The 27,822-nt window shown below is 41.7% G+C and overlaps 1 protein-coding gene across 2 annotated transcripts in view; it reads right to left on the bottom strand.

The window, feature by feature from the left end:
• Positions 1 to 1,209: 1,209 nt before the first annotated feature.
• Positions 1,210 to 27,822, bottom strand: part of efna5b (ephrin-A5b) — a 244,446-nt gene continuing 217,833 nt past the window's right edge. The window contains exons 2-5 of one of the 2 annotated variants that reach the window (XM_038805147.1): positions 24,168 to 24,460; positions 8,452 to 8,517; positions 8,027 to 8,107; positions 1,210 to 3,895 (exon numbers count right to left, since the gene is read on the bottom strand). In XM_038805147.1, coding sequence (XP_038661075.1) covers positions 3,777 to 3,895; positions 8,027 to 8,107; positions 8,452 to 8,517; positions 24,168 to 24,460 — 559 coding nt within the window. In that variant the 3' untranslated portion in view covers positions 1,210 to 3,776. The remainder of the gene's footprint in view (positions 3,896 to 8,026; positions 8,108 to 8,451; positions 8,518 to 24,167; positions 24,461 to 27,822) is intronic. The other variant, XM_038805148.1, reaches the window with a different exon arrangement.

Genomic DNA, 27,822 nt, shown 5'->3' with positions numbered 1-27,822 from the left:
TATAATAAACGTGAATAGTTAGTGTTTCTGATCTCTTATTGGTAAATTACAGGGGACAGACTGCATCCCCTGGATTATAAAACATTAGAAAACTGCAATGCGCTGTACTATAAAACCGTGGTTTTTAATGTGTGAAAGACAGCTGCTGGAGGTTAATTTTACATTTTAATATATCGCAGCTATAACTTAATCCCATTTCGCACAGGATATAATTTCAGTAGTTCATTTTATTATATATCAAGATCAAATTTAATCGCTAGTTGTAAATTAACATAACATCTGTATGATGAATATGGAATATAAAAGGTTTGTACATGCAAGTGGAGATTCTAGTTCAGTATCGCGCGTTTGTCCTGTCTTTTTTTGTGTGTCCTGGGCATCGAGGTTAGAGCGATGTTGGTGCCTGGGAATTGGATACATTTCTACTTTGATCACATAGTGCAACATCAAGCAATAGTAGATCATGCAGCGACGGGGTTAAGATGTTAACTTCCCTCTACTTCCCCCCCCCCCCTCCTTTAGTCAGAAATAAAACCCTGGATTGTAACACGAGAATTCCATTCCCGTTCTACCAGATGGCTTCCCGCTTGATTTGACCTTTATGGAAAAGTGCGGTGAGTTTTGTGCTGTATGGTCACGGAGGCCATACTGATTTCCCATCGAGAGCCAGTACCCGGGCATAGCAGAAAGGCGATTGCCATTCTATTGTTTGTTTTTAAAGCGTGTGCTGTAATCACCAAGTCGGGCAATAGTTTACGCCTTGGTTCAATGGATCCTATTCGTCCCAGCTGGAAATTCCCAGCAGTGAAAGAGCCATTCAGTTTCTCTCCTAGCTTCTTCACGCGCTAATAGTATGGTTTCAATGTTTTAAAAGTATAATTGCAGAATTTATTAAGCTGCTTTTGCACCCTGGTCATTTTGAATATCAGGTCTCAGGAATCTAGCTATACAGCCAGCTCGATTTCGGCTGTCCTCATGAAAATTCTTTGTTATATTGGTGTTTAGGTTATCGAGTTAGATGCGGATAAAACCTGGTGCAAGTATTTAAATAATTATTCTTTCCCGCAAAATTGTCACTTTTAGAGATTTAGAGACGGGATTTCGTCTTTGAGAGGGAAAGCATAACTCCACATTATCTGAGCATTTTCGTAACAAAACATGATATTTCTTTGAAGAACATTAAGATATCAAGAATGAGACACACTTCTGCCCTTTAAAACATATTTTCAAACTTTTAATGGTCAAAGACACAGAACATTCATACTATTTATAATGATGAATATCTTTAGTTTGATTTATGTATAGTTGCTCAGACACGTGTATATACCAAACAGATGGATAGAGGATCCACATGGCAGCAGACCACAAGGGTCCCCCCCCCCCCCCATAAGCAAGTCAAAAAAGCACTCTTCAATAAGTGCAGAGAATTTGCTTTTCAAGCAGTTCTGGAGCAGGGTAGTACAGGCACAGGACAACAATGAACTGGACTCTAATATCCAGACGCACACACAATGAGTGGCTCTAACGGAGTGTCAAGAGTAAGCATCTAAAACAGATTTAGCAGACTCCATGAGTAACCTTCAGCATGCCAGCATTTATTAAACTGTACAGACAATGGCAGCAACGCTATTGTAAGAAGATTCGTCTCGCATCAGAGCAGTTTGGGGGCGAATGCATGGGAAAAACTTGGAGTTGCCAAATAGAACAGATTTACCCATTCACCGTTCAATGAAGGCTCGGATGAAAGCAGGGAACAGCTGATCTACGTGGAGTGAATAAAGGGGGAGTGGATTAATTTCTATGCTTCTAAAATTTATAGAACCATTTCCATTCCACGAAGCAAGGTAGGTCAGTGAAGTGCCATTGCTTGTTGACAGGTATAGTACACCCCTATTTCTTGCCTTGTCATGAGCTGCTTCCACACAAAGGGGGAAGAAACGGGAGGCGAAATTTACAAAACTATGCCGACAAACTTTTTTTTCTTACTCGAGTCCACGCGCATGCCACAATGATACTGGCAAGATCTTTCCATAAAACATTCACTTCATCTCCGGGAGAGAAAAAAAAAACCAGGAACACAAATCGATCGACTTTCAGGATCAGCATGCCTCTTCACAAAGGACTTTTGTGATCATAATTCCACATCGCCTCAAAACATTTAGGACAAATACGTTGAATGTTAAATCACAGTTTTTGCTCCCCTCTCCTCATCCATAACAAGCAGTTTGCAGGCTGCAACCATATCTTGTTCTTACCGCTCGCTGTAGCGTTTACACTATTCGCTGACACAGCGAGCAGTATTTGTAGTATCTTCCATTCCAACAGAGATCTGTTTGCTTAACCTGCTCAATCAAATCCAGAAATTCTATTGTATTCAGTTATAAAAGATGTAAGAATTGGAATTAATACTTTATCAAACACTATTTACATCATCGGTTGCTAATAATACAGAATTTAAACAAGTGTTTTTCCTTTTGCCCTCGAAGAAGGTACAAATTAATGTACTAAGCTAACACTAATGTTATAGACTATTACAGGATACACAGTATCCACTGAACAGACTGATCCTTATTTCCCTGCTTAAAAAGGCAACCAAAAACGAACAAGCAAGAAAATAGTTGGTCTTAAACGTCCTCCATGATTTCAGGGGCATCCAGTTCTTGTTAGAATTCTCCAGGAGTGTAATAGTAATCGTTTAATAATGAATCCATTCGTGACTAAAATATCTTGGCAATAACCATTGTGGAACAGGTTAAACTGCCAAAAATTAATAATGTCCAATAATGAACTGTAGCTTACAGCTGCTCAGAACAAAATAATGCAATGGCTACATCACTAAAGAGTTGGATTGCAATCCAGTTGTCAGGAAAAAAAATGCAGTATTTTTACATTCTCAGTTCATTAGTTTTTCAATTTTACAACAGTGTTAAAAGAAACTGCAAAATGATCAGTTATGCCCAATATCTGGCCTTATTCACATGAAAATTATCCATATTACAAATGACATCAGCATTTCTATCCTACAATTTTAACCATTATATTTGTGTTTCTCAAATAGTTTTGCAGAATGCTAGTAGCCTATTGCTAACTGCATCACCCTTCGGTTCTGTAATGATTCCCAATTTCTTCAAAGCTTATTCAGTGTACACACATTTCCTACAAAATACAAAGCCCTGCTGAGGGCTTGTGACACAGGAAATGTGTGGAAAATACAAAATATTACAGACAATGTTAGCGACTGCATGAGCACAGAAACTCTCCCTTCAGACACATGTTCAATTATAACTCCCGAGAGGGATGGGGTTATATCTATTCGTAATATCACCCCTCAAGTCCTGACACGGTGACTCGATGCTTTGCGTGATCATCTTACGATATTGAGTGAGAAGGTATAAATATTGCATGGAGGAGGAAAACCCTCTTGGGCTTCTGCTCAATATTCTTATTCTTCAGTGACTGCATCTGCCACTACTGTTTCTCATCTGCACTTGGATGACAAGAGCTAAACCACCTAGGGGTATTTTGAAAGAAGAAATGTACAGGGAAAATAAGAATCATTAGTCTCAAAATATAATTTGGCATTTTTTTTTGGGGGGGGGGGTTTATCAGTTTGGATATATCTTCCCTCTTGAATCACTCTCTACTCTCCTGACAGAAAATAAATCTTGTGTCTGGAATAAACTGAGTGTTCCCCCTCCTCAACAGTGCAGTTACAGAATCTGTGATGTTTCCTGATCCAGCCATGCTGTGTCAGAGGTTCCTTGGATTTTTGAACACTACAATGTTGAAAGCGTTATGAAAAGGAACAGTACAGTCGCCAAAAGTAGCGGGGATATTCTGGATGTCGCAGCGTTGTTCTCACCGCGCGATGGCTCAGCTTCATGTATGGTGTCATCTATAGAAAGAAAAACAGAGGAAGCAATGTGGTTATATTAAAAGACAACAGAAAGAATGCTCCACAGTGCTTCACTTTTAGGTCAGCCAAGCTCCTCAGACAGATACATGTCATTGTCATCCCATTATTGAATGCTCTAACAATCTGCATTGCACTTCAAATTTCCGATTTCTTTCAAACTGCAAAGTCTTTCATTAACTTAGAAGAATGGAAAAACAAAAGCAATGACAGTTAAGAAGCACCAATGAGTTTTTAATATTTTAAGTAAAACAAGATTTCAGCCCACAAACCCACCAGCTGAGATTTGTAATGCCTGGGAGCTGTGCTGTTAATTTCTAAGCAGCTTGTTAAATCAATTAAAATTAAATAATTTCATGCACCACATCTACTGTTGGTTTTCCCATCAAAATATTTCCAAAGATTCTAACATTGAACGGCAAAGTGGATTCATTTGACCCATTATGCACAATTTTAGATTCAATTTATTCCAACTATTTGAAGGTATTTAAACTAAATCAGATGAAGTATTTTCTCTTCTTATTGTGCAAAACTTCATATTCAACTGTATGTGAAAACCAACAGAGCATCTCACAGAGTTGCTGCTAATACAATCACAATGAAACTTTTTTGGGTATCTAAACAGAAACTGACAATAGCTGAATGGCACAGTGAGTGTATTTCTTCAACCAAACTTAGTTTGTAAATGAGGAAATAGTGTAATTATTCTATATTTTGATGCACAGAATGCAAAATTCAAATTGTTAGCTGCAAAACTCTTTCAAAAATCTGTTTCTATTGCTGTCTCTGGAAGTAGAACCCACAAATAGTAGCGTAGTTTTGTCCACTGTTTTGTCTCGGAGTTGTAAGGGTATTATTTACCGGTTCTTAGGTCAGGGAGGGACTGTTCCGATTCTTACAAATACAAAAATTGTAACTGGAAAAACGTCAGTTGTAGCAATTTAGCATTTTTTTCCTTCCTTGTCAAAGTTGTTGATCTGGGAAATTTGTTTAAATTGAATTAGTATTTTGCATTTGAGCAACAGTAAATAACAGAATGTGTTCAGGGTTCCACAGAAGGCTGTGTAATTCTAAAATCTTGCCGTTACTGGGTAAAATTGTTTCCAAAATTTAAGGGGGAGATACTGGGATGTGCTTTTCTATGGCTGCTAGGAGTTAGCAACACTGCAAGCTTGTTCTGTTTAAAGATCTTGATTTATTTGCAAGAGAAAATGTTTGCAGGTACAATTTGTGGAAATCCACTTTTTTCAAAGCATTGAGCAAAAGACAGAATAATCTAACAGCTAATATTTTGGTGTGAAAGTCTTTGATTTTGTGAATCCAATCCTGCCATTCCATTTTGTACATGAATTGATCTATATTTGCTATTATAAGGAACATATTTCTAATCTGATTATTGTGCAACCTTGATGTTCCCTTCCATGTTGCCCTTGCTCCCTGAAATTTTCTTCCAAAACTATTCATCTTCCTACTTTGCACTCTCCTTTCAAAAACCTCCTTAAATCCCAAGTCTTGGATGTCCACTCCCTAAATTCTCTAACTTCCTGACATATGTCCACCTTTCACCCAAGCAAACATACTGAGTTGTTCACTATATACACCTATATAAACCTAAGCAGATATGGTGGTGATAACAGCCCCAAGTACTCTCCATTCACAAAAGACCAAATATTAGGATTGAAGTGATCACCAGTCTCCAACAATCGGCCTGATTTTCTTTCCTTGGCACCAATGTAAACCTAAGCACAGAGTCTGCTACTGATGTGCAATCTGCTTTTCTCCTGCAGCAGTGAGTCAATTTAATATTGCTGGCCATTTTAAAATAAAGAGGCTTTCTTCACTTCTGTGGGCATTGGAAGATATGCAGAGTTGCATTTTCCGTTATATTTCAAATACAGGATTTGTCTGCATTTGATATTTTGATGCATGGAGTCCTATCTTTGTGGGAGGCCAAATTCACATTGCTTGAGTGAGGACAGGTCAAAGATAGAGCTACAACATCAAATATACTGTTAATGTCAAACCTACGGAGTACCGATTGCAGTATTATTCCTTTCTACTATTTTGCCTGCGTGCCCTGAATTTTGAGAATATGGATATGTTAGGATAAGATAATATAACGATTTATTATTGTCTTTCCGAGTCTCAAGTGGCAATGACAATTAGTGTGAAAAGCTGACACTAAAAAAAGCAAAAAGGAATAAAAATACGGCTCATATTCAGTCATAGAGACCAGGGAGGTTCCATCACTCTTAGTGCTGACTTAGCCAATCTCAGGTGACAGGTGGAGGAGGAGCATCACTTGGCGATCTATAGCTCTGCTGGGAAGGGAAGGGGCTAAAAAGGAGAGGGAAAATATTAGCAGGGTTACTGCCCCAATCACAATACGGCAATCATTACTGCAAGTAGGGTCTGCTTGATTGCTGGGTGAGGACAGGTTGGGTTTTGGCTGGGCTGTCCTCCACAATACTCCACTCATACTCACTGTGGAGATCACATGCGAGTAATCACCACTTGGTCAAGGTAATAAAAGAACGGCCGGTACCAATGGAAGTGATAACACAGCAAGTGAATGATTAGACAGGACAGGAGATAGATATAAGAAATAATGAATTTTGCATAATTAGGTTGCGATAGATAGTTGTCAGCCTTTGCTCAGTTGGTAGCCCCCTTACCGCTGAGTCATAAGGTTGTGGGTTCAAGCCCGAATCCAGAGACTTGATCGGATAATTTGAATTGAAATATCAGTGCAACGATGCATGGTTGCTACAAAGTAGGAGATGTTGTCTTTCAGACTAGATGATAATCTGGGGCCCCATCTGGTTAGATGGGCACAAAAAACAGCATAACATTAAAATAAGGCGAGTTCTCCTAGACTCAAGGCCAACATTTATCCTGAAACAGACAACATGGTCATTTATGACATTGCTGTTTGCAAGACTTTGCTGTGCACAAATTGGTCAGTGCGGTTTCGCCATTAAAACAGTGAGCACGCAACAAAAATCGGTGAAGTCAGCATAAGTGTGCTGGTACCTTCTGGTTTCTATGACTTTATGGTTGTACAGTAAAGCACTTTAGAATGTCCTTCGGTCATGAATGGCACCGTATCAATATAATTGTTTCATTGAGAGAGTATGTGAATGAGAACAGAATATTCTCCCATCAATCTGGGTTGAATTTAAATCCAGATTCCAAGGGTGAAAGGTCAGTGTTCTAATCCACTGTGCCACCCAGTACTTCACAATAATGAAATGAACAGCAATACCAAGTTGCATCAATTTTCATGTTAGGTTTGCTAAAATATTGGAAGCAGTGAGTTACTAACACAACTAAAATACTCAGACACAAATGTTGGTGGCAGACTTTAATGAAAAAGGACAACATAAAAAATACAAAGAAACACATAAATATGCTCCAGACAGGTCTGGTATTTCTGTTCAAGGCAATGATGCAGGCAAACAAGAGCCTGGGTTCTACCAAACTGAGGGGGCCATCCGTCACAATGTGACTATTATCAGTTGTCATGGACACATTTCTTGCAGTACATAAGAACTGCAACCCCTTTCAATTTTGGACAAACCCCTCCCTCCCATATATCAATTATAAAATTTAGTTAATTGCATGCTGCTATTTTCAGAAATTGTTAGGCAGTTTTATCAGAGCACTAACAAGATAGGTTAATTTAACTCCTTCCTTATTAAGGCAATTTATTTGAAAAGCAAATGCAATATAGCAGTTAAAAGACAGCATAAACGTTACATCTCATGGATATCCTGTCTCACTACATTTGTATTAAGCAGAATATCCAGCACTGCACTGAATCAAATGATTTTCATTTTATGTCACATGCCTTTAGTTAATGGCGATAATATAAACCTGGAACACCATGCAAGAATTAATGCATCATTCTGCTGCAATATTTACAAAAGGTTAGCAATGTGACCACCACTGAAGGCGGAGGGGGGGTGGGGGTGGGGGGGAGGGGGGCAGGTGAACAATCTTTCAACACTGAACCCATGCAGGGCATGCAAACTGTGACGGAGGGTCAATAAGAAAGGTGGGGGGGGGGGGGGAACAGACGCACTTGTTAGAAGATTCTCTAAGCATACTAACCTGCTGGTTCTAATGAACTGTCTACTCTGTCGTTAGCACCGAAAACACTTTCATGTACACCTACAGTTTTCGAACAGCTGTCTATAACAAAAATAGAAATAATAGCCAAATATGTTAGTGTGACATTTTTTTCTTTTTCCCTGTTTTTCTTTCTTTTTTTAAATCACTGCGCGTTGTGTACATGTCAAAAGTGCTGAAGTCGTCCGTTTGTTCTGACTGTGGAAAACTTGCAGAAAGAACAAGTTAGCAACTGCCATAAAAGCTTGGTGAAGAAATGTAAGAAAAAAAGATGGAAAAAAAATCAAATACTATGTACAGAACAGGTACCACACGAAGTAAACACAGTAAGAAAAAAAAAGTTTTACCAGTGCTTATGACAAAACATGCGCTAAAGTCTGCCTAACAAGTCTGTCATAGGAACTTACTTGATTGTCGCACGAGAACTTTCAATTTTAAACAAGCCTTCTTTCCATTATCCGGGATAGCCGAAGCTGTGAAGTGTGAAGAGAAATCATTTTAAGTCTTTGGAATAGACCTCTTAAAGTTAATATCAAGTTAAAACATGTCTGAAATCTGTAAATTGAAGGCAATGCAACAATGAAGCAGTGTACTGTGGCCTTAGAAAATAATTTAATATTCTGTAATTTTACACCAATACTGAACTCTAGTACCGTAAAAGTAATAGGACTTTTATCAATTTGATGGCAGAAATCACAATTTGTGGCATTAGAGAATTCGGAAAATATACTATTGAATTTTCTACAAAAGAAATCATCTTGACACATCATGAAAAAATGCTCTGCGGTGAAGTTAGTTGATTAAGTTTTGATTTTTCTCCCCCTTCGAGTGTCAGTAAGTACACGTAAACACTTTGAGTTGTGTCATAAATCTTTTGGAGCACAACAGCCTGGCTGAAAGCTCCCACTAAATCACATAACTAAGAGCTGCCTCCTCTATCACTAAATGAAAACACACAACATGCTATTAGGACACAGTGCTTGAGGTTGGTGGTTACAGGCAGGAAATGACCACTTTCCTGTGGGTCCTGCTGTCCCTGGGTTACAAGCGACACTGTGTAAAGCACTGGGACTATTGACTTGTCCGCAGGAAAGTAAATTTTAAAAAAACGTTCACAAATCCTGGGCACAAGCTGGACAAGACTGGATATTCTCTTCACCTTTCACACACCCTTGTCCAACTTTCCTTGAAAAAACCTTTAATTTCAATATCAGCTTAATGGGAGGAAAAGAATTAGGAGGAACACCAAACAAGTTATTAAAAGAAATAAAGAACCAGATAGAAAAATAATGGGGCAAGAAAATTACGATGAAAGTGCTGTACTATACTAAAACGTGACAGTGGAGAGGCTAACATGTTGGCAATTGAAACAACAGAAAAATTCTGTGGATGTTGGAAATTTGAAATAAAATTTTAAAAGGTAGGAAATACTCACGGTCATCGACCTGAAACATTAACTCACATTTCGCTGTCTACAGATACAGTCTCACCTGTTGGGTGTTTGCAGCATTTTCTGTTCCAATGTTGCCAATTAAAATGGGCTAAGCTGTTGCTTGAACAGTTAGATCAACGTAATCAGCTAAAAGAGCTCATAGTCATATTTGTGGACAATTTGATTTGAACAAAAACATTTATGTGAAGAACACACAGCTGGAGTTGTCCACAAATATTGTTGTAAAACCGGAAGGCTGTTCTGTTACCTCGAGCAGCCCAAACTGGTCATTCTGTTTGCAAACTGTAAGAAATTCCTGACAGACTTTTGTTTAAAAAGGGATGTAGGCCAGGGAGAAACAGCAAGGGAACAGAGCGACAAGAACACTCAAAAAAAAAAATTACAGCTATTGAAATTCGGGGGAAGAAAGCAGTGGAGGTGTAAAATACAATGCATGAATGGAAACTTAAAGCTTGTTATGGGCTGAGATTAAACAAATAAGGAGTTGTTCTGTGAGCCATCTACAGCAGGAACGAGACCTAAGAAACCAGACTTAACCAGCTAGATAGGTTAAAATAATTAATAAGATGCACTGAGACCACTTTTGAATTATTCACAGCAACATTATTGAAGGGTCAGAAGTAACTAAGGTCTTGACTACTTTCACACAGAAGATAAATACAGATTACCAAACACAGCCACAAAAGGATTTATCTCCAACAGTGCCTAAACTGAACGTTAGCATCATTATGGTGTGGCAATAGGCTACGTTTAAAAGAAAGGAGCTACATTTCTAAATGCTCCTGATGAGAGAATGGATCAATCAGTCTTTGTTGGGCTCTCTTCCCTATTAACTTGCTCTGTGGAGAGATCAGACCTTGCACAGAAAGAAACCCAACCTGTCAATACTGAGTTTAACCCTGAAGGATAATAGCAGAGATGAAAGCTTTTCCCTGAACTCGCTTGACTATCTTTTGCTTCCTTGCTCACCACTAAAGGCTAACGATGCCAGCCATGACCTTACGCGTTTCTTCCAATTTGTCACTGACTAGCCAATTATAATTTCACAACTACAACTGTCTTTTTAAAAGCAAGTCAGAAAGAGCTCTGGAGCAGTGGAAATCCATGAGCTTGGTTCAAAACTGCATTTAGAAATACAAATATATTTAATATTCAACCTGCAAGTCACAAAGGACCTGATTAACCAAGCAAAGTTACAAAGATACAATCACTGCGGTATGTAATTTGAAAGTTTTAGGATGTCCTTTTGATGTTGGCAGCGTTCTTACAGAACAATAATGATGACCAAGCACCTGGAAATTCCATGAGCATTTATTAATTTTGTCCAGGCATTCTGTAAGGCACAGCAAATCTGAGCTCCATGCAATGTAACCTGTTTGTCCATTGTCAGAAACACAGGAGAAGCTGTTATGTTTCCAGTGAGGCATCAATTGCAAGTGTCAGATTATTAATTAGATATAGATTGGTATAACTGCTGCCCGGGTTAAACAACGAGAACAGCAATGGCAATTCTGAAAAGTACAAGTATCCACTTCAAATAAAAGTTGGCATTCGCGCTCATCTTTTTTGCACATTGGATAGTGTATTATCATCCCCCAACCCACTCATCTGTCCCCCAACACACGTACAAACTGGATTTTCCTCAGGGCACAAAATGACTGGCGATTTGCCAGAATAATTTAAGTCATACTGACAATTTTAAACTAGCTTCAGGTGGTGGGAGTTTCCACTGTGCATTATGACTGAAGTGAAAACAATATTGTTCAGACTGGCAGATTGACTGAACTGTAATATTAGAAATATGCATGTCACAATCTCTAATTAGGATTCACAGGTATTAAATGATCTAGTTGCAACTTGAAAAAAGGTAACAGGAAGTAATGCAGATTGATGGCCGATTCTGATCTTATTTATGGGTTTATTTCTATGCACTTAAACAGGATCATTTTGAGTAACTCTCAAAACCCAGCAAACAAATGAACAAGCACAACTTAAAATAAACATAATCCTTTTAAGATTGTAAATTTTTCAGCTGCATTCATCCCGATCGCCAATCATCCCTATACTTGTCAATTTTTAGTGGCTCTACATCGCCAAATCCATAATTTCAGAACTTTGTTCTTTGTCGAAAACTCCCTCCAAGGCCACAGTCCACCTTAATCCCTGCTCGTTCTTCCAATTCCAGTCCACTGCATTTTCACTTTTAATCAACTCCACCATAAGTGACAATCCATCACATCCTGCACTCTGGAATCCTCTTTCCAAATTCCTCTGACTTGGCGAACCTTTCTCATTTCAAACACGTCCTCAAAACCTACCACCATTCTTATTTGGCATCTTAATCCTTCCCTCATTTGTGAAATGTCATTGGATATTTTCCTATCTTAGTTCATACCATATACGATGCTGTTTATTTTTATGGCAATCCAGCTGAGGGATGCTACTGTAGGATAATGCACCAGCATGAAACCATGCAACTTATTTTGTTTTACGTGGTCAGTCAGTATTTCAGATGTGGAATATATCCGCCCATTGTTGCAGAAAATAAGTGACACTGCCCAATTCTCTCTTCGCCATTGCCTCAAACTGATCTGACACACCAGAACTTTGATACACACTATGGGTGGGAATTCATGGTTGGATAGCAGGGAGGTAAGGAATTCGTGGGGATTAGTATTCATAGCAGCATGTAGCAGAGCTTTGTCTCCCCAGAGCAGCCACTCTTCCAGCTTTAACTGGGGGTACAAAAGTACAGTGTCTCTGTGAACAGGGGAGAGGGTGGTAATGGGGGGGGGGGGGGGGGGGGGGGGGAGAAGCACAGGGTTGAGAAGCGGATCACAGGTAATAATCTGATTTAGCAAAGTCCGAGTTCCAATACATCCCTCCAGTTCCCACAATTATAGCACAAAGAAAATCCTGCTTAGCAGATGGTAGAGTAGGACAGGCTACTCTATGACAATTACATTGCATTCTCATTGCATTGAAATGAAATGTCTGACATTCAGGCTAGTTTTTTGCTGTCCTGTTTGATTAGGCTGTATTCGGGTTTTTTTAACCGGCTTCTCAGCGATTGTGGTTTTCTTGTTTGGCGCGTGTACAAAATTCTTCAAAACCTCTACTTTGATCAAAGAAACCACAAGCCCAACTTCTGAATAGCACCCTCTACTGCATCAGTGTAAATTTTTCCATCTCTCACACAAGCTAATCTTATGTTCTGTCTGAATGATAACTAATTCATGGTAAATTAAATGGTCAGTTTTGGACTGCGGGCTAACATCTATCAGGATTGGTCACATTATGGAAACCCATTTCATATTGGTTCTTGCAGTTTAGCAAAGAAATGAGACTGGGCTGGATTCAAATCAAGGCATAGAGATGCAAGGACAATGTGTTAACACATAGCACCACCCAGTCTAGTATTTTCTTCGGTCACTGTTTAATTAAACTAGATATGTGAATGCTACAAAGCAGCTGGAGTGTGCTGCAGTTCAATTTTCAAGATACATCCATCACAGATAGTTTCGAACATCCCCATTTTCACATAGAAAACATGGTAAGTCACTTAGCAATTTCCGGGATAAATTACTTCGGAGGCAGTTAATTTTAATACAAATGAAATCTGCAAATGGTTGTAAGTGTTCTGACTTTCAGAAAGGGTCCAACCTCTGATAACAAAGGGCGTTTTGAATTAGGTTACAACTTAAAGCAGAATATCTATTTTATTGAGTTCACATAGTAATAATCAAAGACAGATGCGCAATATCACAAATAAATTACTTATTAGGATTGGGGGACTGGAATATGGGCCTGACCTGGCTTTATATTCTGGGAGGCTGGGGTGGTAATGTTCAACCTAATTTCCACATAAAAGAGATGTGGCAGCTGGCTGGGATAGAAAGGAGGTTGGGGGTGTGGGGAGGGGGGTGTTGTTCGTGGGCTTCTCCAGAAAATTCCTCTTTCTGTGCCCTGGAAAGTCCACAGCAGAATGCATGCCAGTGTTGTGTGTCCCCATTGAGGCTACGCAGGATCCGAACATTCATTAGAAAATGTGATTCAATCCTGGAAAGAGGGCGATTGCATTCGCCAGCCGGCGATGAAGTGGTTGAAAATGTCTTTACCTTTGGCCAAAAGATTGAACTCCACCTTCAAAAGACAGTCGGTTTGGATTGGAACGGTCACCAATGTACCCTTGCAGACATCAGCCACCCATTCTTGCCTGATGTTAATAACATTGTCCCCGGAATTTGTTTGCAGTCCCTGACCAAGGTTCTGCTCTGCCACGCACACTTGGGTCCTGAGGAATTTCTGGACCCCTGATTTAGTACTGTTCTGTAGCTTCAGGAAAATGTAATGAGAGGATTTAAACATAAATGGAAAGTAAAGCAGATTATTTTCTTAAATTCAATTGGGGGCGGGGGGGGGGAATATAAATATTTTAATCCAAAAAAATAATTTCATAGTAGTAAATAGCTAATTATCTACAGTCCCAAACTTAGTGTAAGGCTGCAGTAAACAAGAACCTAAGTAATACATAAGCATTTTACTGGACTGGCAGAATTTGGTTCTTAATAAATGCTGCACACAATGTGGAAATGACCAGAACAGCATAGGCTGTGCTCATGTACATTGTTTGCTTGTGCAAAGAATTCTCTTTTTAACCACAATCACAAAAAGATAATTCAATGCAGCACTTTGAACTCTTCCTTGGCAGCTGTCACTATGCATTGAGATTTAAACATTTATGTCAAAGTAATGCTGTGGGGAAGTTTTACAAACTATTTTCTTTTTAAAAAAAATAGATCGGTACATGTAAACATATTGAGGAACCACAATGCTATTTTACATGATTAGGGTGATTTTGCCTCCATTTTGCAGCAAAGCATGATTAAAGCATGCAGAGCTCAGTGAGAAAATCAACAGCACACCTTGGTTGACCTTACTTTATTCCGTTAGGAAAACAATCCTAAGTACTAAAATCTAGACAATGATACATCCCCATTTTAAATATCGGTATACAAAGGGTCTGCAGTATTTAAACTGCATCCATTAAGAAAGTATATTATGATGCTAAGTTTGTGCTTGAATCTAAAACTTTTACGTATCTGTGGTTTTCAAATAAATGATTTATTTTTGGAATTAAAATGGCAGAGAATAACAGCAGTATAACATCCTTGCCTCACTGACTTAATTATTAAGTATTCTTCCATCTAAAAATGCAATAGAAGTAGGGCTTGCATTTATGCAGCATATTCATAACTTCAGGAAAACCAAAGCACTTTACCAAATGAAGAACTTTTGAATTGCTGATATAATGCAGGCAGTGGGCTGGAAACCGCCCTTTACGAGATGAGGAAGGTTTCCTTCAAAAGGGCTACTTGGGTTTGTTACAGCATTTCCATAAATAACTTGAAGGGAAAAGTCAAATTTAAGGCCACCTGAGTAGGATTTTGGTATGAATTTTTCAACTTGGCCAGAGAGCATTCCATTCACTTACAGAACGTGATGTTTTGTCAACATAATATTACTTGTTTAAAAGCACAAAATAATATCTTTCCAGGTGCCACAACTGAATTATTAGGTTTTATCAAATCATCATTACAGACGCTGTATCAAGTCCCGTTCCACTCAGTTCCTAATCGGAGTTGAAGCAAATGACGAGGCACCAACCACGGATGTGTTTGGAAGGAAAGTACAACCAGAACTGCAGGAGTAGCCCCTCTAATTTGGCAAGCTAGCCTCTGTGGAAAACAGATACTTTGTCACAAAGTGCGCATCTGGCTTGAGTGATTGTAAAGTGCTGAGTAATTTATCATAAAACATCCTCCCCTCCCAAGTCCCTAATGGTGCCGGGATTGATCCCCAAATCCAGGGCTTCTCATTCAAGACAATACAATCATTCGTACTAATTTGTAGAAGTTTTGCACAGAGCAACCGAGCAGAAGGTGAGTTGCACAAGAAACCTTTCTATACCCTTCCGTTCAGTCATTCTGAGAAAAGGCTCAAGTTGTGAGAGAAAGGTTTCTAAGGAAAATTTTGGGATCTGGTACTGATGAGCAACTCTGTTCAAAAGAGGTGGATGGAGAGGCGGTGGTGTGTGGAATTGAGCAAGATTGCTGCCTGAGCCTCCTCAATCTACCCCACTGGTTCACGGTCTAATCCTAGGACATTTGGGCCCTGTGGTGGACACGACTGGCAGCAAGCGGCAGGTCACATGAGAGAGGAGGGCGGGATAAAATAACAGAATGGGGTACTCACCTCAAATATCCTGACAAAAAGAGGAAAAATAAAACGTGATCAAGTCTAATTCAATAAACAAGTTGTACTCTATAAATAAGCTGATCTAAAAAGATCATCATAGAATGTACAGTGCAGAAGGAGGCCATTCGGCCCATCGAGTCTGCACCCGCTCTTGGAAAGAGCACCCTACCTGAGGTCAACACCTCCACACTATCCCCATTACCCAGCAACCCCACCTAACACTAAGGGCAATTTTGGACACTAAGGGCAATTTATCATGGCCAATCCACCTAACCTGCACATCTTTGGACTGTGGGAGGAAACCGGAGCACACGGAGGAAACCCACGCACACACGGGGAGGATGTGCAGACTCCGCACAGACAGTGACCCAAGCCGGAATCGAACCTGGGACCCTGGAGCTGTGAAGCAATTGTGCTATCCACAATGCTAACATGCTGCCCGTAAGATATTCCATATATTCCACTGCAGGATTGTCTTTGTAATTAGGGAATGGTAAAATTTATGCAAATACATGTATCCTCATACTAGAGGGAATAATGACCAAAGTCATAATCATTGCACAAAAAGCAAGTAAACTGGCCTTGGAACACCTCATTAGGCAGATGTTAAATGGCCAGGAATAATCCAAGCATGCAGTAGCTGTTGCAAATGGACCTCTTTGCTAAATATTCCACACACTCAATTCCCCACAGGGTAAAATGTGAACTAACCAACAAATGGCCAGTGTTCTATTGCTCAGGAGGGGAAGGAGGACACAGCTGTGCAAGGGAATATAAAAATCAAAATATTTGCCCGTTATTCATTATGTAAGTTTTATAGTGCTGGCTTGAGTGGTAAAATACTGTTGGCATTTATGTTTGTCGGAAGTGTCAATGGACACAAATCTTCCCGAACATCACGGCAACCCAACCAAAACAAATTCATCATTAAAAAGCAAACCAATACTCCATCTGCAAAACATTATGAATTTTGAATGCTGGCAAGAATTAAAAGAGAGGGGGAAAATGAACTCTATACAACCTAAAGTGATTGCTTAAGGGTCTTTATATCTATTATTTGAGAGTATGGTTTACTACACATTAAAAAACTAATTTTAAACTGCCCTAGGGAGTAGATTATTATCTACATGTGACTTTTAAAATTCGAAATACTAATACATGACCTGCATTCTGTACATTTATGAAATAGGTAACTTTTTTTTTTATAAATGTTTTTTATTCAGTTTTCATGTTTTATATTGAACAAATTACAAATTGTTAGGGAGAGAGAAAAAAAAATACGCAAAAATTAACATATATATTTACAGGTAAGCATCTTCGTAATAATAACTGTGGCCTCCCCCCTTTAGCCGGCATACATATTTTACATTCCCCAATATGGCCGAGGCACATGTTTATTGGCATTTATTTAGTTTGGTTTTGGGCCTTAGCTAGCCATCAAACCCCCGTAACGAACCCGTCGCCCCCCCCCCCCCTCCCCCCCCGGGCTACCTTCCCCAGATTCCCGTCCATTTTCCCCTGATTCTTGGCCATCCGACTATTCTTCCTCTTGTACGTTGGCCACAAACAGGTCCCAGAACAGTTGCATGAATGGCTCCCACGTTCTGTGGAAGCCGTCGTCCGACCCTCGGATGGCGAATTTGATTTTCTCCATTTGGAGAGATTCCGAGAGGTCGGCCAGCCAGTGAAATAGGTAACTTTTACAACATAATTCATGTTGTTTATTAATAGTTTGGAGTCTTTTAAAAGATTGGTTGCAGATGTATAGCGCTTGAAAAGTCTTCCTGTATTATAAAATGGCAGCCATTTGATGTCCATGCCCTTTAACATGGGTGCGTTTTAACTAAATGGGAACAAAGTCTCATAGCGAGTGCGTTTAGCCATGTATTCCCGGGTGCTCGGAGTGCCGAGAAACATCTTCCTACCTAACGTTACTCAGGATAGGTAGGGGTCCTCAGCAGGGAATGTGTAGTCGAGGGGCTCTCGATCTCTGGAACCCCCGACGCGAACCTCAACTCCCCTCAAGCCCCAACTCACTATGGTGGGGGGGTGGGGGGGAGAGAGAAGACAGGCCCCTCTCTCGCACCCGTGCAAAGAAATGCCAGCTTTGCATCTTGGCAGTGTCAGTCTGGTAACCTGGCAATGCCCCTGCCAGCCGGCATTGCCAGGGTGGTTCCAGCAGTGCCAGGGTACCACCCTGCTCAAAAGGCAAGCACCTAGGGGCCTTCAATCTCCTGGGAGACCCCCATGAGTGCCGTTGCATTTGGAGAGCAGTACTGAACGGCACTCGCCCGAGGTCTCCGAGGCAAAGGAGATAGATACAAACACCTAAGGAACCACGGGAAACTGCGTATTAGAACGAGATGAGCTGTCTTGCTCTAATACGCAGATTTGCGAAAACCTGATCCCACAATGGGCGGGAGTCACATCGCAACGTCTCATGAGATCTAACGCGAGGCGTTGCGAACCGGATCTCTCGGTTTCCATCGGCCATGTTATGCTGCAGCGAGCTTCTTTGAGCGCAGCATGGCCATTGTATCGCACCCAAATGTTTCTCATGCTTGGTGGGGGAAGGGGCAAGGATACTCATCATAGGTCCAATGCTTAAAGCTGAAAAATGGGCAGTGACAAAATGAAGAAATATTGCCTCAATTTGATTTTATCCCACACAAGCTTTGCTGATTAACTGGTATCTGCTGTTCCAATGAATTACGCCAGCTTCTGTCTTTGCCATCTAATTTTATCAGAGGCTCAACAAATCATCTTTATTGGGATGTCTCGCACTGAACTGGAACACTGAAGTAAAATTGTTTTTTTTCTTAAATGAATCTCCAAAACCGTTAATCTTTATCTAAGCACTGTAATAGCTAATTTGTTTACTGTGGCAGTTAAAAAATGTTTTCAGCATGCCATTTGGCAGCCTGCACATGCGCTAATTTAAAAAACTGTCAAAATGACTTGCAATTATCATGACTACCTTTCTTTTGGATTAGGCTGAAATGAAAGTATGTAAAAGGTCTAATTATGAAGCAAGGCGGAGCTTAAAGGTCACCTTTCTTGTACCCTGGTCCACATCACCAACCCAATAGTAAGCTACAATAAAAATTTTAATTTCTTTGAAGGAGGTCTTGAGTGGGATTTGTGAGCCGGTTATCTAAAGCATTTATATGAGCATAACAGTGGAGAACCGTATTGAACTGCACGGTCAAAACAGTGTTTATACGGATTTTATTATGCTAAAAGGGTTAATGCAAAGCTGACTAAAACTAAGTTTATATTTCCCTCTCTCGCTTCAACAGATCATGATAGTGAATGTCTGAATCCGTACAGATCAATCTACACAGATCTCTGCTTAACCTTCATAACTTAGCTGCTGTGTTTAACAAGGACTTTCTTTTATAGACAGCCTGGGGAAAAGCAGAAACAAAAGCTGCTGTGGGCAATTTTACTCTCTCCACTTTGAATTTTTGTTGAGGTGAGATGCAGCAGGCCTAACTAGCACCTCTGAGAATTCAAATGGAAGAATTCCTTCTACTTCATACCAAGGTGAGGCTTCTAAGATTAGCTTTAATTTCCCAGAGCACATAGTTACACCGTACTTCCGAAAAAATGACTAGCTCCCACATTTATTTGATAGAAAGATTAAATCCAGTTATGATCTTTCTCTCTCCCTCTGTCTAAAACCATATACTTTTCAATAGACTGCCAGTACTGGTTATCACCAAATACACACTTAATTTTATTAAAAAATAAAAAATTTAGCTCAGCACACACTTCATTTCCTCCAGTGGCTATAACCTTTTGTTCTAGGAGCTTATGATATTAATCAGTAAAATAATTTCCACTTGGCTTTTACATTTGAAATATGAAATGTCCTACTTCCAATAGGGTGAAATCATACCAAATATCAAGAACTGTCATTAAAATAGGATAGCCAAAATTGCCACAATATTTGCTAACAAAGCTGGATTTACTCCTCTCCTCCTCATTTTTATGGTTCCCATGGTTCCCAGTCGGATTACTTACTGGGAGATTTCAAACATCCAGACAGTCACACTGGGTCTTCTCAATAACAGAGAACACTAAATACTACTTCCCTCTCCCTCAGCGCCCAAGCAACAAGGACCTTAGGGTCACCTGCGGGGTATCTGGCAGAATTCCATGCTGGGGACAAAATACAAACAACCACACAAGTGACAAACTTGTCTGACTTCAGACTGAGTCCAACCCTTGCTGGCATTTAAAATTGAAACTGTTTTGAAAGATTGACTAGACTCCCTTATAATCTGTGACAGTGGAGTCAATTATTCTCCCCATGCTGTCTGATGGTATGGCAGTAGCAGGAACAACCCAGAGTGTTCAATTTCACAATGTCCTACATGGCTATCTGTGCAAGATGGGCTCGGGGCCATGTTGCAGATCCACTTCCTCACCAGCCTACATATTTGCTAAGGTCTTTTGATCATAGATTTTGGGGCGTGAGACAATTCTCTTGACTTGCGCACGAGGTGTTTTTTGGGGTGGATGAGAGAAGATGGAAAAAATAACCAAATTCGACTACAGCGGTGTTTAGTTTGACAAAAGTGCTTTTTTTCTACTATCATCAGGAGTTGACAGTGAAGCCAAGCACCTCAACCGAGCCTCTCCTGAAATAGATTTTGGGCTGGATGTTCCATTTGGGAGACTAAGAACTGGATTCTCCGATTCTGCGGCTATGTCCGGAGGATGCGTCTGGTATTACGACCAAAAGTCAGCGCCGCCCCCGCACAGATGCTCCGTCTGGTGGGGGAATAGCAGCTGCGCCACTTAAAGCCCACTGAGTGAGGGTCTAATCCAGGACATCAGGACTCTGTGGTGGACACTACTGGCAGCAAGCAGCAGGTTACAGGAGAAAGAAGGGCGGGATAAAATAACAGAATGGGGTACTCACCTCAAATATCCTGATAAAAAGAGGAAAAATAAAACATGATCAAGTCTAATTCAATAATCTTGATTTATTGTCACAAGTATGCTTACATTAACACTGCAATGAAGTTACTGTGAAAAGCCCCAAGTCGCCACATTCCGCCGCCTGTTTGGGTACACAGAGGGAGAATTCAGAATGTCCAAATTACATAACAGCACGTCTTCAAGGACTTGTGGGAGGAAACTGGAGTGCCCGGAGGAAACCCACGCTGACACTGGGAGAACGTGCAGACTCCGCACAGACAGTGACCCAAGCCGGGAATTGAACCTGGGACCCTGGTGCTGTGAAGCGACAGTGTTAACCACTGTGCTACCGTGCCGCCAAATATATTTTTTTAATATAAATTTAGAGTACCCAATTCATTTTTTCCAATTAAGGGGCAATTTTGCATGGTTAATCCACCTAGCCTGCACATCTTTGGGTTGTGGGGGCGAAACTCACATAAACACGGGGAGAATGTGCAAACTCCACACAGGCAGTGACCCAGAGCTGAGATCAAACCTGGCACCTCGGCGCCGTGAGGCAGCAGTGCTGTCCATTGCTGCCAAATATAGAGAAACATGTTGTTCTCTATAAATAAGTTGATATAAAAAATATTCCATTGCAGAATTGTCTTTGTAATTAGGGATAGTAAAATTTATGCAAATACATGTATCCTCGGTGTCGGCAAACGGAGAATCCCACCCTAAGTGTTCCCGCCAGAACTGAACGTGTGTGATTCATTGGGGGCGCTATTCATTTCGTGATTCAGGACACGCAAGTTGGCCAGCACAGTGCCGATGAGAATTGGAAGCAATTCCAGGCCCAGCGGATGGTGTAACCGCTGGGGCCGGAATTAGCACTAAAGAGCCTGACAGCTGGAGCTGTTTTTAAGGGCTCCAATCACCAAGTACTCATTGCTGCCAAAAAGGTGGTTCAAGGAAGACCTGCCTCCTCCCCATCCCCGATTTCAGGAGACAGAGATGGACCCACTGCACAATGCTAATGAGGAGAGGAGGGACACCCTCTTCCCCACAGTGGGTTGCAGACTCAAACCCACCTTCCTGAACAAGGTGGGAGGAGGTGGTAGAGGCAATCAGTACTACCAGCCTCACCAGGAGTAGGTGATCCTGAGGGGTTGGGTCACTGGTTAGGGCTCTGTCCGTAGAGGGGCAGAGAACCAGAGAGGGTTCCAAAGATCACAGTGCAGGTGTCCTTTGTTTGGGGTGAGCTCTGTTAATCCCTGCTTCCTCTGCAGTGGGGCAGCACTTAGAACATAAAAATTAGGAGCAGGAGTAGACCATCTGGCCCTTCGAGCCAGCTCAGCCATTCAGTGAGATCATGGCTGATCTTTTGTGGACTCAGCTCCACTTTCCCGCCCGAACACTATAACCCTTTATTCCTTTATTCTTAAAAAAAACTATCTATCTTTATCTTGGAAACATTTAATGAAGGAGCCTCAACTGCTTCACTGGGCAGGGAATTCCATAGATTCACAACCCTTATAAGTGAAGAAGTTCCTCCTAAACTCAGTGCTAAATCTACTTCCCCTTATATTGAGGCTATGCCCCCTTGTTCTGCTTTCACCCACCAGTGGAAACAACCTGCCCGCATCTATCCTATCTATTCCCTTCATAATTTTATGTTTCTATAAGATCCCCCTGCATCCTTCTAAATTCCAACGAGTATGGTCCCAGTCTACTCAACCTCTCCTCGTAATCCAATCGCTTCAACTCTGGGATTAACCTCGTGAATCTCCTCTGCACACTCTCCAGCGCCAGTACGTCCTTTCTCAGGTAAGGAGACCAAAACTGAACACAGTACTCCAGGCGTGGCCTCACTAACACCGTATACAGTTGCAGCATAACCTCTCGAGTCTTAAACTCTATCCCTCTAGCAATGAAGGACAAAACTCCATTTGCCTTCCGAGGAATTCCAACACCTGGTGAACCACTGATTGAATTTGGGCACCTCCATCCCCTTGATGATGCCGCTGGGTTTTGAGGGTTTCTAGAGGGGTGGCCTAGGTAGCCTCCCACATCATCAGAGGCTCTCTGAACATATACAGGACACAGCGAGCAGTGTGAGCAGCCAGGAAACTGTAAATAGCACCAAAGGGGTACGTTCAACTGCACAGCAGAAATGCTGATCTGAGGCAGGCCACCCCAATCCCAAGGGGTGAACCCGAGTCCACAGTCTTGGCACCAAGTCATTTCCCTCTACTCACCCTGGCCGGGGCAGCCATCCTCCAGCAAGCCCAACAATTATCTGAGTGTTGAGAGTTTATTTTTAAGCCTCTTGCTCCCCCTCAACAGCCTTGGTGCCCAGGCCCCGTTTGTAAATACGTGCACCAATTCGCGGCCACTTGGCCTCCACTTAAGTGGGTGGATCATCATGGAGGGGTGGAGCATGAAGCGTCCAATGCGCTAATGATATTTTAACCCATGCACGGACCCACTGGCACAGGGTGCAAACTTCGATATCGCTGCCAGAGGGGGACCAGAGCATGCAAACTGAATTGAGCCCAGGCGCAAATCGCGTCCTTTCCATTGCGTGATACTGTCTGCTCAATCGCAATTCTCACTGCCGCTGGAGCGGAAAATTGGGCCCACTGAATACCCAAGTACCTATGCTACCGAAAAATCAATTGTCAAAACTTTTTGCTTTGTGATCTTAGCTCTTCTGCAATCACTGTATGTACACTGGAATGGATGAAAAACAATTATATAAGATAGGAATACTTTGCTCTGATACTTTCTGCGAAGAGAAATAAGGAAACTTAATCTTAAAAAGGATTTATTGCTTTGTGAATTACTCTTCACTGGAAATGTTGGCTGAAGTCTGATCTTTCGGGTTGAAGATTCAAGGCAGAAGTTCATATAAATACTGATCCGCATCAACTGCCAATGCTGTCCAATGCCCTGTTTTCTGAGTGAACCAAAATATTCCACATTGTGGGGCCATGACCATTGACTTTCAGATGTTTAACTGCACTTCAAAACAATAATTTTTAAGTTGCCCTGCCTCTGTGGGGGAAAATATTTAATTTGGAGGCGGAGAAAATACAGAATCTTTCATTTTTATCACAATGACATTACATGCAAGATATGAGATATGATTCATTTGTGAGTCATATATTTGTAAAGTAAATATTGGTCAAATGCTTTCTTTGAGCCTTAAAGGAGTTGATAAATAACATTTACCTTGCAAAAACAATCACTTAACAGGTTGCTGTGAAAAAATGAAAATCGCTTATTGTCACGAGTAGGCTTCAAATGAAGTTACTGTGAAAAACCCCTAGTCGCCACATTCCAGCGCCTGATCGGGGAGGCTGTTACGGGAATCGAACCGTGCTGCTGGCCTGCCTTGGTCTGCTTTCAAAGCCAGCGATTTAGCCCTGTGCTAAACAGCCCCTAACATGGCTTTCAAATTATTGGGGAAACTAATGGAAAATGTAAAATACTCACAGATGTAGAAATATTCACGGCCAGGCCTGAATTCAAATCCTAATGAAAATGGAGTAAACAGTTGGAACTTTTCCGAGAATTTTAAAGGACCATTGGATGAGTAAGGCCTGTTACACTCCCATCGCTTGAACCCTTTCGAGGTGTGATCACACGAGCTGTAGCCATCATAATTCACCATGTAGAGAACATAGCGCTCAGTCTTGTCTTCGGGTACAGAGTCATCATAATGAGGGCAGAAAACATCTAAGTAATCATTGATGCACACTTCAATGTGGAAATCACCTTTCAGGAATCTACAAAGAGAAAATGAACATTATTTTATTTCAATAGAGAAACTAGAGCAGTAGGTGTTATATCTCACCTCTGTTAACAATTATTCAGAAGAAACAATATTTCCTTAAAAATCTTACACTGTAATAACTAAACCTACTTTAAAATCACATGCATTTTGATCCACATTACTGTACATTCCAAGGTGCACAGCTTGATAGGAATATCTAGTAACGTCTATGTGTCAGGCTGGTTCCAGTGATCATTCATTCAAGATAATTAAAATGAAAGAACTGTTAGTTTATTTAATGCTGAATAGTTTCTCCCTCCACTCACCACGCCTCGCACCACAACCCCTTCTGCATCTAAGAAGGGGTGTTCTGAGTTCCTTCCAACTGCTCAAGAGGTAGCATGTTTCACACAGGTGTAGTTTATAATCTGCCCCTCACCACACCCCATCCATTGCCCCAACTCCTGTTAGGAGATACTCTAGCTTCCACATTTCTAATTGGAACCTTACTACATACTGTGACTAAGAAACTGAGCAGATTGATGATTGAACATGTTTCCATCCCTCCTCTGCGCCAGGACAAGGTTTTTCAAAAATCAGTTAAAGGGCACAATCAATTTGTCAGTAAAATGTTAAAAACATCATTTGGAGTCCAGGCATGCACGGTAGCATAATTGCTTCACAGCTCCAGGGTCCCAGGTTCAATTCCGGCGTGGGTCACTGCCTGTGCGGAATCTGCACGTTCTCCCCGTGTCTGGGTGGGTTCCCTCCGGGTGCTCTGGTTTCCTCCCACAGTCCAAAGACTGTGACGGGCTGGGATTATCCGACCCCCCGCTGGGTCGGAGAGTCGCCGGGGGGGGGGGGGGGGGGGGGGGGGGGGGGGCGCGTGAATCCTGCTCCCGCCGGCTACCGAATTCTCCGCCACCGGAGATTTGGCGGGGGCGGGAATCGCGCTGCGCCGGCCGGCGGGCTCCCCCTGCCGATTCTCCGGCCCGCGATGGGCTGAAGTCCTGCCCATTCTATGCAGATCCCGCCGGCGTAAATTGGAGTTGGTCCCTTACCGGTGGGACCTGGCAACACGGGCAGACTCCGGGGTCCTGGGGGGGGGGGGGGGGGGGAGCGCGGGGCGATCTGGCCCTGGGGGGGTACCCCCACGGTGGCCTGGCCCGCAATCAGGGCCCACCGATCCATTGGTGGGCCTGGGCCAGCACGAAGGTGAACACCCCCCCCCCCCCCACCCACGCCGGCTGGTGGAGTCCCTTTGACCCCGGCTGGCGCGGGGCCAAAGGCCTTCCACGCTGGCCGGAGGGGCGCAAACCACTTTGGCGCGGGTCTAGCCCCTGAAGGTGCGGAGGATTCTGCACCTTTGGGACGGCCCTTTCTGGAGTGGTTCTCGCCACTCCACTGCGCCGTTTCTGCCCACCCCACCGATTCCCGGAAAATCCCGCCCGGCAGTTTAGGTGTATTGGCTATGCTAAATTGCCCTTAGTGTCCAAGAAAGGTTAGGTGGGGTTGCGGGGTTAGGGTGGAGGTGTGGTCTTTGGTAGGGTACTCTTTCTAAGGTCCGGTGCAGACTCGATGGGCCAAATGGCCTCATTCTGCACTGTAAATTCTGTGCAGCAGTCTCCAGCCCCAAAGGAACTGATCAACATCGGTAGAGCTACACTCATTTGTCTTTATGCTTCCTTGATTCTGTCACAGTGGCTGCAGTGTTACTACAGATCTGAGAATTCGGGACAGTAGCTTGAGAATGTAATGCTTGGTCAGCTGACTGGAGACCTACTGCCGACAATGCTTACGCACAAAGGAGTGAGGTGTCAGCTTGTTTGAATATATGCACAGAGATTGGCCTCAGAGCAGCTAGACCCTAACGCACACTATGACTTCATATTGCAAATGGGGAGCATCACTTCCTCATAATATTCAATACATTAAAATAAATAAGCTGGTAAAGTTTTCACAAAGACTAATGGATCACCTACACACTTTTAAAATGTAGTTATGCATGGAATATTAAACTACAACTGTTGCACACTAGACAGCAGTTACCTGGGAAAAATGTTCTCACATCTCTACTTTAGCTGCATTGATAGTTTATGCAATATTGCCAGAGCCATAGAATTCCTACAGTGCAGAAGGAGGCCATTCAGCCCATCGAGTCTGCACCGACCCTCTGAAAGAATACCCTACTTAAGCCCACGTCCCTCCCCAACCTGGACACTGAGGTGCAATCTTCTCACGGCCAATCCACCTAACCTGCACATCTTTGGACTGTGGGAGGAAAACAGAGCACCCGGAGGAAACCCACGCAGACACGGGGAGAAAGTGCAAACTCCACAGTTACCCAAGATCGGAACTAAATCCGTGTCCCTGGCACTGTGAGGCAGCAGTGCTAGTCACTGTGCTGCCCCAAAAACAAAAATACATTATTGTGAATTATTGGTTAAACATAATACTCATCCAGACTTAACTTTTAGAAGAAATTAGATGGTGAGACTCCTTTTTAAAAGTCTAAATACAGGCTATCTAGATTTGACCCAACACGTTTACTAAATTCCAAATGTGTCTGACATGCAAGTACTAAGAGTCCAGTAGTAATCCTGGAATCTATAATATTCAACAGTTTTTAAAGATAGCCCATGCAGATGCAAAATAAACATGAACAAAATTAGCAATTTTTGACAATCTCTCAGAACATAAATAGTAAATAAAATAAAGGGATTTTGAGCCTCTCCACTCAGTGGCAATCAAAATTCACACCACTGGGACCATCTCTAATTCTAACATCAAGAACTAAGACAGAAATTATTAAAAGAATGCACAACATTAATTACTGCCATAACTGCCTGACCTGAGACCTCCAAATGAAAGCCAGCCACGAAGTTTGGCTTAAGATGCTGACAGAACTGCTTGTGATAGCAAATAATGATTTTTAGATGCACACAGCAGGAAGTTTTTCCAACCCCATGTCTAAAAGATGACTTCCACTTCCACTTGTACCTGCTGACTGAAATGGCTCATTAGGGATAATTAAACACAATAGCTCACATTTCAAACACCTTTGTGATTTTGAAACAGTAAATTGATCATCTTCAATCCTCCAAGAGGTGCACTCTAACCAGAAGATGAAGTCCCTCAGCATTTCCTACAAATTCAATGATTGAATGGCTACCAGCCAAAATGGAAAATTCAAGTGACTAGACCCATTCCAAACATAATTACACCAATTTCCCCACTTCTGTCCCCATAAGACATAATAATTTGATGCCCTTTGGTGATAACTATTTTTATCAGTTATAATCTTTGTTGATGATTTTGAATAACTTTGGTCCTTCCTTGGCTCGTACATTTGAAGCTATTATTATAATACTTTAA

The sequence above is a fragment of the Scyliorhinus canicula genome, chromosome 8 (genome assembly GCF_902713615.1).
Source record: "Scyliorhinus canicula chromosome 8, sScyCan1.1, whole genome shotgun sequence".
Taxonomy (NCBI): domain Eukaryota; kingdom Metazoa; phylum Chordata; class Chondrichthyes; order Carcharhiniformes; family Scyliorhinidae; genus Scyliorhinus; species Scyliorhinus canicula.
This window is presented reverse-complemented; position numbering and strand designations above follow the sequence as displayed.